Source organism: Ictidomys tridecemlineatus, chromosome 11, assembly GCF_052094955.1.
Source record: "Ictidomys tridecemlineatus isolate mIctTri1 chromosome 11, mIctTri1.hap1, whole genome shotgun sequence".
Lineage (NCBI taxonomy): Eukaryota > Metazoa > Chordata > Mammalia > Rodentia > Sciuridae > Ictidomys > Ictidomys tridecemlineatus.
Genome location: NC_135487.1, coordinates 14,014,060 through 14,031,102, shown reverse-complemented (window position 1 = coordinate 14,031,102; position 17,043 = coordinate 14,014,060). Strand labels below are relative to the sequence as shown.

At 54.9% G+C, this 17,043-nt stretch overlaps 1 protein-coding gene across 2 annotated transcripts in view; it reads left to right on the top strand.

Annotated features, from left to right (window-relative positions):
• Ece1 (endothelin converting enzyme 1) overlaps positions 1-17,043 on the top strand; it is a 94,208-nt gene that overhangs the window by 41,816 nt on the left and 35,349 nt on the right. The window contains exons 1-4 of one of the 2 annotated variants that reach the window (XM_078025522.1): positions 1,472-1,619; positions 1,747-1,833; positions 10,474-10,615; positions 15,674-15,886. In XM_078025522.1, coding sequence (XP_077881648.1) covers positions 1,566-1,619; positions 1,747-1,833; positions 10,474-10,615; positions 15,674-15,886 — 496 coding nt within the window. In that variant the 5' untranslated portion in view covers positions 1,472-1,565. Of the gene's footprint in view, positions 1-1,471; positions 1,620-1,746; positions 1,834-10,473; positions 10,616-15,673; positions 15,887-17,043 lie in introns of those variants that run through there. The other variant, XM_078025523.1, reaches the window with a different exon arrangement.

Genomic DNA, 17,043 nt, shown 5'->3' with positions numbered 1-17,043 from the left:
CTGAGTGGGTGAGGAGCAGCCTGAGATAAGGGACAGGAGTGGCCAGGGTTCTGGGGCCCTGGCAAATGTCATTCCAGGGGTGGCCGAGGGCTTTTAAGCAAGGGGTGGCAAGATGAGAACTTTGGTTCTGAAGACAGCTCTGGCTGCTGGGGAGACCACAAGACAGCAGGGGTGGCAGCCAGGTCACTCTGAGGAGCCACCATCTTGCTGATCCTGAGAACTTGGTCGGGCATCTCCCTGCTCTGATCCTGCCTGCGCCTTCGAACCTGTGTGTGGTTGTGAGAATCCCCTGGGAATGATCAAAAATGCATTTTCCAAAACTGAAAAATATGTTCAAGTTCAGGCACTCCATGGTTTAAAGTGGCGACGTGTCCTCTGGCATTCTGCTGGATTAGGCCTTTTTTGGATTCAGTGTGGCAGGGACAGTGCTGGGCCCCAGAGTCCCCACCTAAACACCAGACACCTAAGAGAGCCCACTCTTCCAGTGGGTGGAGGAAGGCCAGGGAAGGGATACCTGTGTGGAGCTCTCTACTCCTGTGGGAGGGGGGACCCAAGGGTCACTTTCAGGGTTGGTTGGTTTAACAACTGATAACATGAGTAACGTGAGTTTTGACCTGGTCCAAATCCATGATGTCTTTATTCTGTTTTTGTGTGCTGGGGATGGAACTCGGGGCCTCTGCATGCTTAGGAGAATGGTCCATTCCTGCGCTACATCCCCAGCACTCAAAGCTACGATTCTTCATGTACCCAGGAAGGGACACAACCTTTGAGGAAGAGTGTGGCAGGCACCCGATTACCCTTTAGCCAATCAAATGCATATGGCTTTTTTCATTCTATGCCAAGAAATTTCCCTGGAATTTTCTGAAATTCATTCATCCAGCTTTAAATTCCCCGAGCTAGCCAGGTGTGATGGATTACACTCCTATAATCCCAGCGACTGGGGAGGCTAAGGCAGGAGGATCTCAAGTGAGAGCCAGCCTCAGCAGTTTAGCCAGGCCTAAGCAACTTCGTGAGACTCAGTCTCAAAATGAAACAAAAAGGGCTGCGGATGTGACTCAAAGGTAAAATGCCCCTGGGTATCAAAAACAGAAAAGGAAGGGGGAAAAAATCAACCCTTTTGAGATAGAGGAAAGAGGCAATCAGAGCTCAGACAGGAGACACCTGCCGATTTAATCTCCCCTCCCTCCTCGCCCAGCCCCCTGCCTAGCCTTTCTAGCTGGATGGGGACACCCCCTGGACCCACCTAAGGGCTGAGAGTGGGGGGACCTCTTTCTTTACTGCCAGGCCTGATACCGACTGGCACTGGGGACCTCATTACTGAGGAGGGAACTCTGAGAGGCCCTTCCTGCCTGCTAGGGTCTTGAGTCGGGGTCCTCCCCGCGGGGGAGGCCGGGGTCCCCATCTGCTCCGGGGCTCCAGGCCTGCGGGGTTCCGCTCCGAGACCAGCGAGGGAACCCGAGCCGCGCCGCTCAGGCCCCGCCCGCGAAGGTGGCGCGTCGCCTGCGGGCCCTCCCCTCCCCCCATCCCGCGGCGGAGGCGGCGGGACCGGCACCGCGGGGCGCAGCATGCGGAGCGTGTGGCCGCCGCGCCCGGTGGCCGCCGTGCTGTCGGCGCTGGGGGTGAGCGCGGGCGGGCGGCCGAGGGCTCGGGTGTCCCGGCCGGGGCGGGGCGGGGCGCGGGCGCTTCCCCATTCGGGCGCGAGCCATGGAGGCGCTGAGGGAGTCCGTGCTGCATTTGGCCTTGCAGATGTCGACCTACAAGCGGGCCACGCTGGACGAGGAGGACCTGGTGGACTCGCTCTCCGAGGGCGACGCGTACCCCAACGGCCTGCAGGTAGGAGCCGGCCAGGCCCGGGCATGCGCGCTGGCGCCGCCCCGCCCCGTCCCGTGTCCCGTCCCGTCGCGTCCCGCAGGACCCCGGCCGCTCCCCGCAAGCAGGGTCCCCGCGCCTGGCCGGCCTGCCCCCATCCCCCCCCACACACACACCTGCTTCCCGGTCACGCCCAGGTGGCAGAGTCGAGCACCCCCTCGACCCGGAGCCGGCCCAGTTACCAAGTCACAGAAGAGGCAGTCCCCGTGTTTGGTGGGACTTGTCCCGGGTCCCACAACCCACTGCTGGCGGGATCTAAAACTGCTCCAGCTTTAGCATGAAAGTCCCTACATTCCACGCATGGCCCTGGTCAACCCACCCTATCTGGGGACATGACGCTTTCTTCCTGCCCCTCCCTGCCCCAGTACCTGAATTTCCTGGGGGAAGGGATGGGGAGGATAAGGTCTTCTGTCCCCTTCTCCCTAGCCCTTTTCAACCTACTGGGGCAGCTGGATTCCTCCCTCCAGGGTCTGCCCTATGGGAATCTGACACCGGACTGGCCAGCTCCTGCCTGGCAGCAGAGTGGTGAACCAGGACGCCTTTTGCTGTCCTTGTCCTGCACACCTGCCCGGGGACAGTTCTTGCTAGGCGGTCAGCCCTGATGGGGTTTGCACCTGGGCAGGTAGGGGTGGGAACGAATTGGAAATGAAGAGAACGCCCAGGGTGGCCCTGTGATCTGGATCTTGAGAAACCAGGCCAGAGAGAGGGGGAGTGGGACCCCCTCAGCCCAGGAGGACTTCTGGCAGATAGACCAAGAGAGGTGTCCAGGAGAGTCTTGGGGCTGCTTGGGGAACTGAAATCCAGTCAGAACTCCTCCCAAGGGCGAACTTGGGAAGAGTGGGGACAGCGCAGCTCTGGACAGACACACCCCTGAGAAGCTGGAATTCAGACAGCAGTAAAGGGGGGTAGCATTGATTGAGTTCCTTCTCCAGTCAGTTCTGTTTTGATTTTTTAGTGTTGGGGATTGAACCAGGGTCCTGGGTGCATGCTAGCCAAGTGCCGTCCCCCCCCCCCAGCGATACCCCAAGTCCTCCAGACTTGTTAACTAGGCCCAGGGATATCCAGACTCATATTCCGAGTGCTATACACACTAAGATTCAGTACTCCTACCTATGTGGTCCCACTTAACCTTCAGGGCCACCACGAGGAGCTGCAGAGTGACTTCTCCCAACTCACAGATAGGGAAACGGAGGCCCTGAGAGGAGAATAACCCAACTTAGCTTGGTCACAGACCTAGAAGTCTGGGAGAGACAACCCAACCTGTCTAAATCTGCTTCCCTGTGAACCCTTCAGAGGCTAAATCCAGCCGGAAGTTATTTTTCTGTAGCAGGCATTTTTTCCTTCATAAATCAAAACAGAATCTAATCAGCAATCTTTTTTTTCCATCTCATCTTCCCCAGAAGGTTCTAAATATATCAGCACAAAAGCATCAGAATTCACAACAAAATCACGTGCTGTGCCGTTGTTCTGACAGCAGCCTACTTGGGTTTACAGCCTTTTTCAGATCAGCAGTACATTCATCCAGGTGCACCCCCTGGCAGAGTGCAGGGAGCCCACTCTGAAGCCAGGGACCCACTGTTGGGCGTGGGTGAGGTGCCGCGTCTCCGTCAGTCCTCATTCCCTCATCTGTGAGATGGGGTCAGAGAAAGTGCTTGGAAGGCACACTCCAGCGTCTGCTCCGAGCGCTGTTGTTTTTATGACCTATGAAGTAAGGGCCAGCGTGGCCATGGTACAGATAGATGTCAAAGCTGAGCCCTAGGGACAAGTTGGGGGACATCCTGTGGCCATATCGCTGTCATGTGAATTGGAGGTCTGTTGGTATCCCCATGTCACACTGCCCAGCTGGGTATATTTTCCACTTGCCAAGCAAGGAAAGGCAAAAGGCTTAGCCCAGGCTGGGGACATTTCTGTGGGTACCTCATTTGGCTTGCCTGGTGCCCAGGGCAAACTTTTGTGAATTCTCCAGTGCCTGCGTTTCTGAGTTAAGACCTGTCTACCTCAACTTACAAGGCAGAATTGGGTTTCTGCTGTTCCTTTTTTTTTTTTTTTTTTTTTTTTTACAGTATTAGGGATTGAACTCAGGGGCACTCGACCACTGAGCAATACCCCTGCCTCCCCCTTTATTTTTTTAAGACAGGGTCTTGCTAAGTTGCTGAGGCTAGCCTTGAGTTTTCTATCCTTCTGCCTCAGCCTCCCAAGTCATTGTGCACCAAATGCACAGCTCAAGGCACACTTTTTTATTATTATTAATTCAATGTTTTTAATCATTTGAAGGTCTTTTTCCTATAAAATCTTTACATGCTCATTTGTGGTTAGAAAAGAGAGAGAGAGAGAGAGAGAGAGAGAGAGAGAGAGAGAGAGAGAAATATAAAAAAGGATTTAAAAAGAAACAGTGATCCCCCTGCTCAGAGATAATGGGTTCTAGTTTTTTCTATGCATACATATGTGTGTTTGGTGCTAGAGATTGAACCTAGGACTTTGTGCATGATGCTGGGTATGTGCTCTTCCATTAGCTACTTCCTTGATCCCTTTTGTGTGTATAAGTGTGTGTGTGTGTGTATGTGTGTATGTGTATGTGTGTATGTTGAAAGATAATTGAGCTCACTCTAAATGTCCAATGTTATGTGTCCTGAATTTTGCACTTCATAAGCATTTTCCATGTTAAAATCTTCCAAAACATGCCACCACTAAAAATCTATAGAGGGCTGGGGTTTGTGGCTCAGTGGTGGAGCGATTGCCTAGCACATGTGAGGCACTGGGTTTGATCCCCAGCACCACATAAAAATAAATAAATAAACTAAAGATATTGTGTCCATCTACAACTAAAATATTTTTAAAATAATCTGTAGCTTTTGTGCATATTATTTATTCAGTCTAGTATAGATGAACAGTTAGGACAATTGTCATCACACTACAGGTGACCATCTTTAGCCTTTCAGATTATTCCATGGTCTGGATGCTTGAAACATAATCGGTCCTTTCATGTTAGCCTTTTAAAGATGGACTGTGAACCCCCAAATCTTCCTCTTTTAATTGGCAACTATAAAAATAAGCTATTTGTCAGCCATGGTGGTGTACATCTATCATCCTAGCTGCTTAGGAAGCTGAGGCAGGAGGATGGCAAGTTCAAGGCCAGCCTTAGCAACTTAACGAGACCCTGTCTCAAAATAAAAAATAAAAAGGGCTGCGGGTGTAGCTGAATGGAGAGTGCTCCTGAGTTAAATCCTCAGTACCAAAAAAAAAAAAAAAAAAGAAGAAGAAGAGCAGTAATTAGCTCTAATTCCAAAGTGATCAACACCAATAGCTAATAAATGAAAATATAAATTTTCATCTCTCAGCTACACTTGCCACTTTTATTACTGGATGTGTTAACAAAGTGCTGAATTTGGCTGGAGGAAAGTTCTACCTATACCTTATTTGAAAGCAGTTTTCCTTTATCTTATTATCTTATTTTAGGCGGATTACTTACAATCCACTCAAATGAGTTGTTTGAGGGCTAAGCCTATTTTTATTCATTTATTTTTTTTGGTCTTTTCTTTCTTGGCGCTAGGGATCAAAGCCAGGGATTTGTGCACACGAGGCAAGCGCTTTCCCGCTGAGCTACATCTCAGCCTCTAAGCCACCTCGTCCTAACCTGGAGCCCTGGCTCTGTCCCTCGTCCCTCGTGGCCTTAGACCTGAAAGCAGCTCACTCACACAGCTTTATAAAATGGGTTAATAATATTGCAACTTGCCTCTGGGAGCTGCTGCAAATATTCAAATGAGGCCACAGAGGTGAAAGTGGTCTCAGTGCTCAGAGCACAGACCTGGCTGCTAGCAGAATTCTCCGAGAGACTCACCACTCCTAACATCTCAGCCCTTAGGTACCAGCTTTCCCTGCCTGGGCCTCGGCCTGCTAAAGCCGGAGCCTGGTCGCCCCACACTTGTGCACTTCAGGGGCTTGAAGGGAAGTAGCCTTGGTTGCCCCTGCAGCCAACCTGGGAAGCCTCCAGCCACCACTGTCTCCCCAAACCTGTGACACTCATCCAGTGATTTCTCAAAATCTTTTAGATTTATTTTTTAGGAATACTGAGATAAATATTTAAGTTCCTAGGGCAGTGATTTGGAGGGTGATTCTGGAGGCAGACCCATTCGGGACTTCAAAAAGCCTTCTCGGCTTAGCAGGGGGCCTTTCAACTCTCCTCCAGTTACAGGATTAGACTCTTGGCCTGAAGGTTCTAGAATCTGAGACAGTCCCATGTGGGGCTTCATCCCAGCTTCCTCACTTTAGAGAGGGGACACTGAGGAGGCCCAGAGGCTGCCCAGGCGCCTGTGATGGAGGCTCGGCCGGCCTCTGACTTCTTTCTTCCCTGTGCCACAGAGACCTGGGTGTTCATTGTGGAAATCAAAGACACCTGGGAAGTGTTTCTCTAAAGACCGGACCTGCAAGGTGTCCCCTCCCCTATGATGGGAACATTTTAAGCTATTACTCAAAGAAGATCAGGCTTGGGGACCGGATGGTAGGGAGGGCTCAGGCAGATGGCAGGGGGGGACAAGGCACCATGGGTTTGCTCTGGGCTGACCCTAGTGGCCTCAGCAGGAAGTCCACCTCATGGAAACTGTAATGAAAGAAACTTCCCCAAACTGACACCCTTGTGGAGGCAGGGCCCCCCGCTAGGTCACGGTCTGCCTGTTCCCAAAGGCTGACTCCAGGGCAGCCTGGTCCGCTGCCAGCCCTCGCCCTCGGAGCAGCTGGGCTTCTGGACGCAGGGGGTGGGCTCCCCACCAGACCTTTGAAAATGGCTTCCTGTCTGCCGCTCCATGCGGCCTGGTCACTGGGGGACCTGGCTGTGGCTGGGAAGAACCTGGCTCCCCGACTCTGAGAGCCAGGCTCCCGCCCCTGCTGCTACTGGCGAGGCTCCTGGGCCCCAGGCGGTCCCGTCCTCACCTGCAGAACTTGCTGAAAGCCTGGGTGAGCCACGCACTTGGTTCTGTAACCGAATATTTATCCCCGATTAGGGCTTTGTTTTTTTGGCTGTGGAAACCCTGGGAACTCCTGGGCCCGGCCGCTCCGTTCTCTCCACCCCCCCACCCCCAGGCTTTTCTGGATCCAGTGCTTCCTCCTTGGTCTCCTCGGCTGCTCTCTGGGGGGAGAGGCTCCTTTCTCTACCGCTTTCCTTCTCTCTGTGCCTCACATGATGATGCTGGGAAACAAGGCCGGCCAGCGGGGAGCGCCCACCCGACTCGCAGCTCCATCTTCCAGCCTTTGGCTCTGGACTTTGGCCAAGGGCCACTTCCCAGTGATGTTCCCCAAGATGGATTGGGCTGCTTGCCACTAATCCTCTGCCCTCTAACTGGCCACAGCCCAGTCTCCCGTGATTGACAGGCCCTTGTTTCTAAAAGGAAAGCGAGAAATCGCTCACCTCTCCCCTTGCTGTGACATCATCTCCTGGGATGGTCCCTAGGGTCCTGTGCAGGGGGCAGGGCAGGTGCAGTAGGGGCTCAGATAAAAGGGACTTGGCTGAGCAGGTGGCCGGAGGGAGCAGAGTGGTACCTGGCCCAGCCTCTGCCCTGTCCGTTGCACCCGGAATTGGCCAGTGCTGCCAGGTGACTTTCCCTGCCCCGGGGAGCTGCCTCTGGATCCGCTCTGCCCTTCGAGGTAAGGCCCGACCAGAAACCAGGAGGCCTTGGCCCGGCAGCACAAGTCGAGCCAGAAACATGCCACGGGTTAAGAATCGCTTTTCAAATTCTGTTTGTGGTTCTTGCCTGGAACTATGAGTTTTTAATTCAATTCTGGCCTAATTCTAATTTAATTTCCAGCGGACACCATCTGTTTAGATTCAACACTTTGCTTGACATCGAACAATGACTCCCAGCTTGACTCGGCTCCTCTGGCAGGTGGCACGGCCGCCTTGGGACGCGGCGCCAGTCCTGGAGAGATGGGGCGCCTCATTGTCCTCTCTCCTTATTCTTCCCCTCTGCCCCCCTTCTGTGCTTCTTCTGGAGCTAACGCTAGTACCTACTCTTAGGGACAAAACCAGAATCATACTGTCTGTGACAAAGCAGAAGGCTCAGGACACCAGGCCCGCAAGCATTTCCCAGCTGCCATCGGTGCCTCTTCCTCCCCGTGCTCCCCGCTCCTCCCTCTTCTGCCTTCTGGTTTGTCCCCCCTCTTCCCCCTCCTCAGTACCTCTGCTCTGGCTGCCTCCAAGTCCCCTCACCTCAGCAGTTTTGAGTCTCCCCACTTGGCAAGGGTGTCCTGTGTCTCCCCAAGCCTCGAGGTATGCCCTCCAGCCTCCTAAGGCTGGCTGCAGCAGGGGGAGCCTCTGCACCCTGTGAGCTGAGCCACCACGGCCCGGGCAGGAGAGGCCACAGGGAGGAGGAGGAAGGCCGCCACAAGTCCAGGGGCAAAACCATGGCCAGGCAGAGGGCACAGTGACCGTGTCTCCAGGGGAGGCAGTGCCTGCCTCAAACCCATGGGCCCCTCTGATTATCATCAGTGCCCAGGTAAATGGGATGAGGTCACCGATGCCTAAAAAAACACCTTATGAACTTTGGAGAGCGTGTGTGTGTGTGTGTGTGTGTGTGTGTCTGTCTGTCTGTCTGTCTGTCTGTCTGTCTGTCTGTCTGTCAGCACCGGTGGCTTTTAAATTTTATTTTGAAACAGAGTCTTGCTAAGTTGCCCATACTGGCCTTGTACTTGCTGTCCTCCTGCCTCAACCTCCCACTTGCTGGGATTCAAGATGTGAGCCACCATGCCCAGCTTAATACAAAGTTTAAGTAATCGAAGTAACATGGTCAGAAATCTTTGCTCGCCCCACCCCATTTTTTTTCTTTCTTTTATTTTTCTGCAGTGCTGGGGATAGAACCGAGCCACATCCCCGGCCCTTTTTGTTTCACTAAATTGCTGAGACTGGCTTTGAACTTGGGATCCTCCTGCCTCAGCCTCCCCATAGCTGGGATTACAGGCTGCGCCACCGCACCCAGCCTGCGTCTCCCCTGCAGGGTCCCAGCAGGCAGCGGCTCCCTCCCTCTGCTGACCGGGGTGGGAGCCTCCCGGATGTCCGTGAAAGTGTCACCGGTTCTCAAGTTCCTTTCTCAGTTTTAGGGCACAATTTTTCTTCCACAGAAAGTTCTCGTGTTCCCCTTTCTCTGGTGCAGCAGTTCCCAGTCCTCTCCTGGAGAGTCCCCGAGGATGGCCACAGTGCCCTTCCCTCAGGGGCCCACGTCAGATCCCTAAGTGGTGGCGTGGGACATCCTCAGGGCCCTCTCCTGGCTCTAGAGAGCCCCTCCTTGAGCCGCTTGGAGTCTGGGTCTCCTTGAACCACCCCCCCCCCCCCCCCGCAGGCTGCCATGGCCTCTTTAATGTCTCCCTATCTCCCTTCCCCTCCTTGCCAGGCCTCACTCCTCTCTCCCAGCCCTTCCCAAAGGGCAAATCTAATGCCGTCTCTCCAGGCCCCAGGAGGCAGTCCGCCTTCTTTAGCTTACAGCGCCCTGTGGGATCCAGGCCTCACACCCCTCACCAACTCCTACTTACTCTTCAAGACCCAGCCCAGACCTCACCCCCTCCAGGAAGCCTTCCCAGACTGAAACCCTGCCCACCCCAAACTTTTCTTGGTCTGCCTGCCTGTGCACAAGAGCAGTGGAAAGCAGAACAGTCCACCTTCCCGTCAGCGTTTCTAGTGTGGCCTGAGTTGGTGCCCAGCTGTTTGTACAGGGAGGTCATGACACTGCGCCGACCCCCACCCTCAGGAGACCCCTCCTGTCCTGTGGCCCTGGCTGTTGCAGGAAGTACCTCTAAGAACAGCGGGGAACCCAGGGCAGGCTTTGGGTGTGCGGGGCCTGGGCTGAGAGCTGTTGTCTGCTCTGTCCCTGGAGCTGAAGGGCCCGCCACACCCTCTGCTTCCCCCCATTGTGCCTCCTTTCCTGTTGAGCCAGGAGGCGGGGGACATTCTCCCTCCCTTTGAGGACCTGCCTGCACGGAGCGGTTTCTGCTTGTGTTTTCCGCAGCATCTCCCGAGACCCCCCTCTCTGGCTCTCCTCTAGGGGGCTCTGGGGTCTGCAGACTCCGCCCCTGGAGCTGTGTGCTGGGAGGTGGGGTCGCACCCGCTCCCCCTCCGCTCCCTCGAATGGGAAGAGAGGACTGATCAGGTTGCTCTTGTGGGGCTGGGAGGGCTCACTGCACTAAGGGCGCCCCTGCTCTGGGAAGCCTGAGCCGTGGTCAGCCTTGTCCCCAGCTCTGTGGCCGTGGGGGCTCTGAGGAGAGCCCAGCTGGACGCCCGCACGTCCACACATCCTGTTCTTTCTTGAACTCCCTCCTGGAGCCACAGGGAAACGCTGTAGGCTTCTTTCATCTCCTCCTCTCGGGTGACACGGCACACACAAGCCTGGCGGCTGGCCTGAGCTGCTGGCTCTCTGTGTGTGGAAGCCAGTCCAAGCTCCTGAGCAGGGTGGTGGCTCCTTTCCTGGATTAGGGCTGACTCTGTGGGAACTGGACCACCCCTGAGTTAGGAGGGCAGCCCTGATGCCTCCCCAGGGCCCGGGCCTGCCGTGGAGCCCCTTCCTCCTGGGCAGGGGGCACCCCGGGCACCTGTCCTCCCCACCCCTCCTGCCTCCTCCCCTGCAGGTGAACTTCCGCAGCCCCCGGAGCGGCCAGAGGTGCTGGGCAGCACGGACCCAGGTGGAGAAGCGGCTGGTGGTGCTGGTGGTACTTCTGGTGGCAGGACTGGTGGCCTGCCTGGCAGCTCTGGGCATCCAGATCCAGACAAGTAGGTGCCTCTGTGTGTCGTGGTGGGCTCGATGCCCTCCTGCCCTCCGCCCTGTCCAGCTGTGCGAGGGCGGCTTCCTGCTCAAGCTGGGACCGGCTTCCAACGCTGAGCTGGGGCTGGGCTGCTGGGCTCGGGGAGCTGAGGATAGGCCGAGCCCAGGGAGGTGGGCGGCACGGATGGTATGAAAGTCTTGGAACCAGAAGGACCGGCAAGTTCTCAGCTGTGTGACCTGGACAGGCCACGTCACTTCCCAGAGCCTTCGTCTTCTCTACTTTAAATGGGTCAGCAGTGCCCAGTTTGGAGATGGCTCTGAGGACGTACCTGGTGCCTGCGAGGACTGTCTCAGCTCGGTTCTGGGCACTGCTGTTGTTAGGACGTGGGACGGTTAGACAGGCTGCCACTGCCTGCTGTCCTCAGCCCCAACAGACTAGCAACAAAGGCTTCTGTTTACTGTACACCACCCGCGGGCCAAACGCCTGTCATTTAAGTCTGTCGCCTCCTGTCCTCCTCAGAGCACCCCTGCAAGGCCTGGTTGCTTTGGGTCCTTCTCCATATGAGGAAATGGGCGTAGACCAAGTAACTTGGCCAAGCTTACACAGCCAATGGGGGTCGAGTGGCAGGTGGAGTGGAGAAGTGTGCACAGGCTGCCCGCTCCTGAGGGCTCTGGGGCCCAGGCCCTGCCCACCCGCTTTGTAATCAGGATGCACTCCGGAGCACACCAGGACCCCAGAGGAGCTCAGCTCTGTGACCCAAGGCCTTTGCACTGCTCTGTAAGTGGGTGTGTCTGTTCCATCCCACATGGTGATGCCATGGGGCGTCTCAGGTCCTGCGGTCAGGAGTTCAAGGCTGGATCTCATGTCCAGCTGCGTAGATCCAGTCAGTGCCTCATTGCTCAGCCCTTATGCAACCCAACAGGGTGGATTCAGGTTACAACCAAGGCCAGGGGCCCACTCTCCTGTACCCCCCACATCCTGCTTTCTGCTGGTCCACCTGGTGAGCAGCCCCAGGGGTTCCATCCACCAACTTGGTCACTCACCCCATCAGAGAGCTCATGGCTGTGTTGAGCCTTTGCCACTGTGAAGTTGCTGACCTGTGAGGGTAGCCGTGTTGGGCTGGGGTGGGGAGGGCCCTTGGGGGCCTGAGGAGAGGACAGAGACTTCATCTGAGTCACCCCTGCATCCCTCTTGTAGGGGACCCATATCATTCATTCATTCCACAAACGTGACGGGTGCTTACTCTGTGTCAGGCCCTGAGCTAAGGACCTGCGTAATACTTAAGAAATAATCACTTGATTATTTAACTATTTAATGGTTTATGGGCTTTTTACCAAATGTGCCTGGCCCAGCAGGTGCTTAATGCCTATTTGATTCATTAATTACTAATCTCCAGACTTCTAACCATATGTGCCTGGCATCGTGCCTGCATAACTTAACTGTGCAAACAGTAAATCGAATAGACGAAATTTTCTTAGAGATCCTGCACCTAGTGGAAGAAAAAGTAGGCCAAATCTCCATCATGTTGGCCCAGGAACTGGAAGTTGGAGTGAACCACAGAGTAGGAGGATTAAGCCTTTCTCTGCCGAGTGTGTGTGTTACCTGACTGTGCAGGTGTGAGTTGCGAGTGTGTGCATGCACCTCTCTGTCAACAGGGCACATGCAGATCTTCCTCACCCTGAAGCTGCCACCTTACCTTGTCCTCACCGAAGTCAGTCCAGAACAACTGGCCAGTCAGTGTGGAGCCTGGCCAGCCCCGTTGCTCAGCTCATGGCCCAGGACACGGGGAGTGGGGCAGATTCAGCAGCCAGTGTTGCCTGCGACCATCCCTAGGAGTTCCTGTACAGGAAGTTTCTTCACCAGGAACCAGAAGGGAACCCCCAGGGTCAGGTCCTAGCGATCAAACCCAAAACACTTCTGCCAAGTGGGGCCCACACGGAAGAATCCTGCTTCTGCCTTGTGTTCCTGGCTCTCAGGGCCTCAGACAGATTTTCCCTGGCCTAGACCCGGGAGAGGAATGATCCGGGCAGAGGACCAGTGACCCTGGGCCACCTGAGAAAGCAGTGGCCACCTCGGATGTTGACAGTAACCTCGTTACCCAGCAGTAGGTGCTGACATTGGCCACGGATGCGCAAACATCAGGCCAGTCAAGGCAGATCCTCTGGTGATTCTGCAAGACCCGCCGGTGAGTGATGTCTGGCCAGTGAAGTGCATTCCCGTCCACCCTCCTGCTAGGCCCTCCCTCCCGGAAACTCTCAGGTGCTTTGCAAACAGCAGCCGCCAAACAAACGATTATGTTCTCCCAGGAAACATTTCAAAGCATCTTTGATGGCACTACCCAGATGAACGCTTTCGACGTGGGTCTGGATCCTGCTTCTCAGCTGACCACACATCCTAAAGGGAAGAAATATGAGCCCTGCTGCAGGTGGTGACAGGCACTGGGCAAGGCACTTTCATTTCGTCACTTGTTCATTCCACAGACGTGTATTGAAGAGCTGCCGGATGCCAAGCACCGTGACAAGAAGGGGACATAGAGGAGCAAGGGGGATACCTGACCCACCCTGAAGCTCATTTCTAGTGCAGGAGGTGGACAGGGAGATACGGTCATGACCCAGCGCAGCCCAAGCTGAGATGGCAAACACCCAGGCAGCGAGGGACCCAGAGGGGAAGAGGGTCTGGAAAGGTTTCCCTAAGGAACGGAAGCCTTGGATGAGCAGGGCGGAAACCATTAATTAACTAACCAAATTTACACTAAGACCTGCCTGGCCAAGACTATTTGTTTAAAGATCTTCAAATCCTAGAATAGTTAGATAACCCAACGGTCACTGCCCAGGCCCAGCCAGGAACCCAGGGCAGTGTCTGCAGAGGAGGCGCCCGCTGAGGATGCCACCTGCAGGTCCCACTCTAGGTGCCGGTTTCTGCTTTTGTCTTCAACCCTGAGCCCCTCAGCAGTCTGCCTTCTGGGTCTTTCCACCAGCCAGGATCGTGCCAAGCTTTACTTCCTGTGGTTTGGTTGTAAAAACAATAGGTATTCTTTTTCTTTCCCAACTATGAAGTTTTATCATAATAGTGAATAGGCCTTGTCAAGCCACACACAAGTTCTCTTCCGCCTTTCCCCATAAAGAGTCCTGTCGTCGCTGTGGCTGGGGACGGGGACATGCAACTCTGAAACTCATGACGAGCTCATCTGGAAATATTGAAAATGGCAGCTTCGGTCCTGCCGTAGAAGAGATGCTCTGGGTTCACGCACAGTAGCTCAGTAATTTTTGATTACTGCCTAATCTCAAAATTAAGTCACCCTGATTTTCTTGCTGTGGTGTGACTCCTGAGCCCTTCATCCACCTGAAGGACTTGGTGTTTGTCAGCTGAGGTGGATAATGCCCCGGGGGACCTGCTCAAGACCCTCAGCCCTGCTGGGATTGTTTCTGAGTGAGCTGAAGGCTGCAGTCTTTCCTCCTCTCTAAAGATCAGCCTGGAAGCTCAGCCCTGTCTGATGTACCCTGTGCGATGGGATCATGTGAGGTCTTCCTGTCGTCACTGTGAAATGGACCCTGGAAAAACTGAGGCTCAGAGGTTTTGTTTTTGGTTTTCGTTGGCAGTGCTGGGGGTTGACCCAGGGCCTTCGGTGGCAGAGTGCATACTGCCGAGCTGCGCCCCCAACCCAGGCTCGGACTGGAGGTCTCTGCACCAGATTTGAACCCAAATCTACCAGTCTCCAAAGCTACCTGGCCTCACTGCCTCCCTGTGTGGTGAAGGGACCAATCCTGCCAATCAGGCCACTCCAGCTCCTGCTCTGGCCACCAAAGAGGAGACGGACAGCAGGAAAACACGGCCTTGCGGCTGCTGGGCCAGGACAGGCCAGCATTGGCTCCCAGCTCTCCCGTGCGGCTGGATGACCTCGACCTGGTCACTCTCTCAGAGCCTCAGTTTCCTCAGGGACATCCCACCCGCATCTGACGCTGGAGAGAGGGTTGACAGACCATGAATGTAGGGGGTGGTCCTGGTGCCCAGCCTGTTCAGGAAGCAGTCCCCCCTGCGGCCTAGGTGGCTCCTGTGGGCAGGCCATGAGCCTCTGGGGACCTGCCAGATTGGTCCCTTGCGAGAGCTCATCAGACAGCCTTGAGGCAGGGTCCGGCCCTTGCTCACGCCTTTGGCAAACCAGCCTCTCAGGTTGTTTCTGTTTATTTATTTATTGTTTTGGTTTAGGGTTGTTCAGCCACCGCCCCACCCCAACACACGCCCCCCCCCTCAATTGGGACAAGCAGCTCTCCTGCCTGGTGAGGGAATGGCTTCTCCCAGTCCTTTCCCTGTCCCTGAGTCCTGGTACCATATGTCCGCATCACCCAGTTGGCTCCTAGTCAACGTTCGGTTTAGTTTTGTAAGTAAGTGGCCGTTTCTCCTGGTGTGTTTTGACTTTGCTTATGTAACATGTGTGTCCCCAACAGAAGGGTGGGCTCCTGAAGGGAAGGCCTGCCTGCTGTCTCCCCGCCTCGCACACCCTCTGTCCTCGGCAGAGGGCCTCAGTATTGATTTTGTGGAGTAGCTGAGTGCGTGCACGAGTGGATCAGTGCGCTGAGCGTCGGGGAATAATAAGAAGTCAGAGAGTCTTTGTGGAGGGAGGGTGGATGAAGGGAAAAGCAGCCCTGGGTGTGCTGGTGCCCTCCTGTAATCCCAGATTACGTCGGAGGCTGAGGCAAAAGGAGAGGACATTTGAAGTCCCCCTCAGTTTAGCAAAACTGTCTCAAAGTAAAAATGCTGGGGATGTAGTTCCGGGGTGATGAGCCCCTGGATTCAATCCCTAGAGAGAGAAAAAAGCACCTGGGCTCCAGGTTCTTTTAAGCCACAGAAGGGACTTTAGGCAACGGGCCGAAGTCTTATTTCACAAACCGGAAGATCATGAAGCTGCTGCACCCTTTCTTGTTCGGGGTCTAGTGACCATCCAGTTCCTAGTCTGTTGGGTCAGGGCAAGGGTGGGGCACGTGTGCTGGGGGCCCTAGGCCACCGGCACTGCCCTCCCCAGCCCTCCTCCCTGCCCATCACTGACTTTTTTCCCTTACCCCTCCAGGAGCACCCCCCGTGTGCCTGAGCGAGGCCTGCGTCTCCGTGACCAGCTCCATCTTGAACTCCATGGACCCCACGGTGGACCCCTGCCAGGACTTCTTCAGCTACGCCTGTGGGGGCTGGATCAAGGCCAACCCCGTGCCTGATGGCCACTCGCGCTGGGGGACCTTCAGCAACCTCTGGGAACACAATCAAGCCATCATCAAGTACCTGCTGGGTAAGCACCAACGGGGACACTAAGGAATGGGCTGCAGGGGGCGCCACCTACTGCACCTGCCAGCCAGGCCTGGTCACAGGAGGGGCTTTGCCCTGTCACTCGCTGTGGGGCCCTGCTGTGTGAGTTATTCATCTCTAGTCTCAGTTTCTTTGTGTGACAGCATTAATAACATCCAAACTGTAGAGTTGTTTTGTTTGAGGTGCTGGGAATCAAACTCAGGGCCTTGCTTTGCATATGTTAGGCAGGTGCTTTGTCAAAGTTTTGAAACAGGATCTTGTGAAATTGGCCAGCGTGGCTTCAAATTTGTAATCCTCCTGCCTCGGCCTCCAAAGTAGCTGAGATTACAATCATGCAGCACCACAGAACACACGGTGATGCGTCAGCCCGTCTGTGACATATACCAGGCACACAGGAGCTGGTAGCTGTGGTCATTTTATTTTGTGGCTTCAGGATGCAGCATCGTCCTTGGCTAGCATTGACTGAGTTTTGAAAGCTGTGAGCAAATGGAGTTGAGGCTGGACATACCACATCAGACTTTAAGGCTACGGCCCAACGAAAGTTCTAACAGCTTATCGGAGAGTTAAGTTGTCCACGTAGGCAGGGGTCTTCCGTGGCCTCACAGACTCTCCAAAGTACTTTTGACTTTGGGGTTGATGGTTTCATCCTCAGATTCCAATCCCCGTCTGCCTTGTGTGCAGCTGGGTTTCTGGTTCATGTTGCTGAATTCCCATCAGCCCCACGGAACCCAGAGGGAGTTGCAGCGCCAGGCTGCACCCCAGTCCTGACTCAAACCCCATGGCAGTAGGGACCTTTTCCTGCTGCCCCCTGCTGTCCCCTGCTGTCCTCTGTCCTGGGACCCTAATGCTGGGAAGGGCCAGATTATGAAAAAAACAATCCATGCAGCCATGCTGGACAGACCTTGGCTTTGACAAATACTCATTAACTTTTTGAAAACCACTCAAGACACCCAAGGTAGGTAAAATGGAAGAAGCTACCTGAGAGGGGACAAATCTTCTCAAAAGGACAGTCATCTCCTTACGAGACAGGAAATGATTCTAATTTGACAATTATGAAATCAAGGCAGCTGGGGCTCTTGGTGAAGGTGAAGGAGTCCTTACTCGCTCGTGCCTCGTGCTGGGGCACAGCTGCCACCAGGT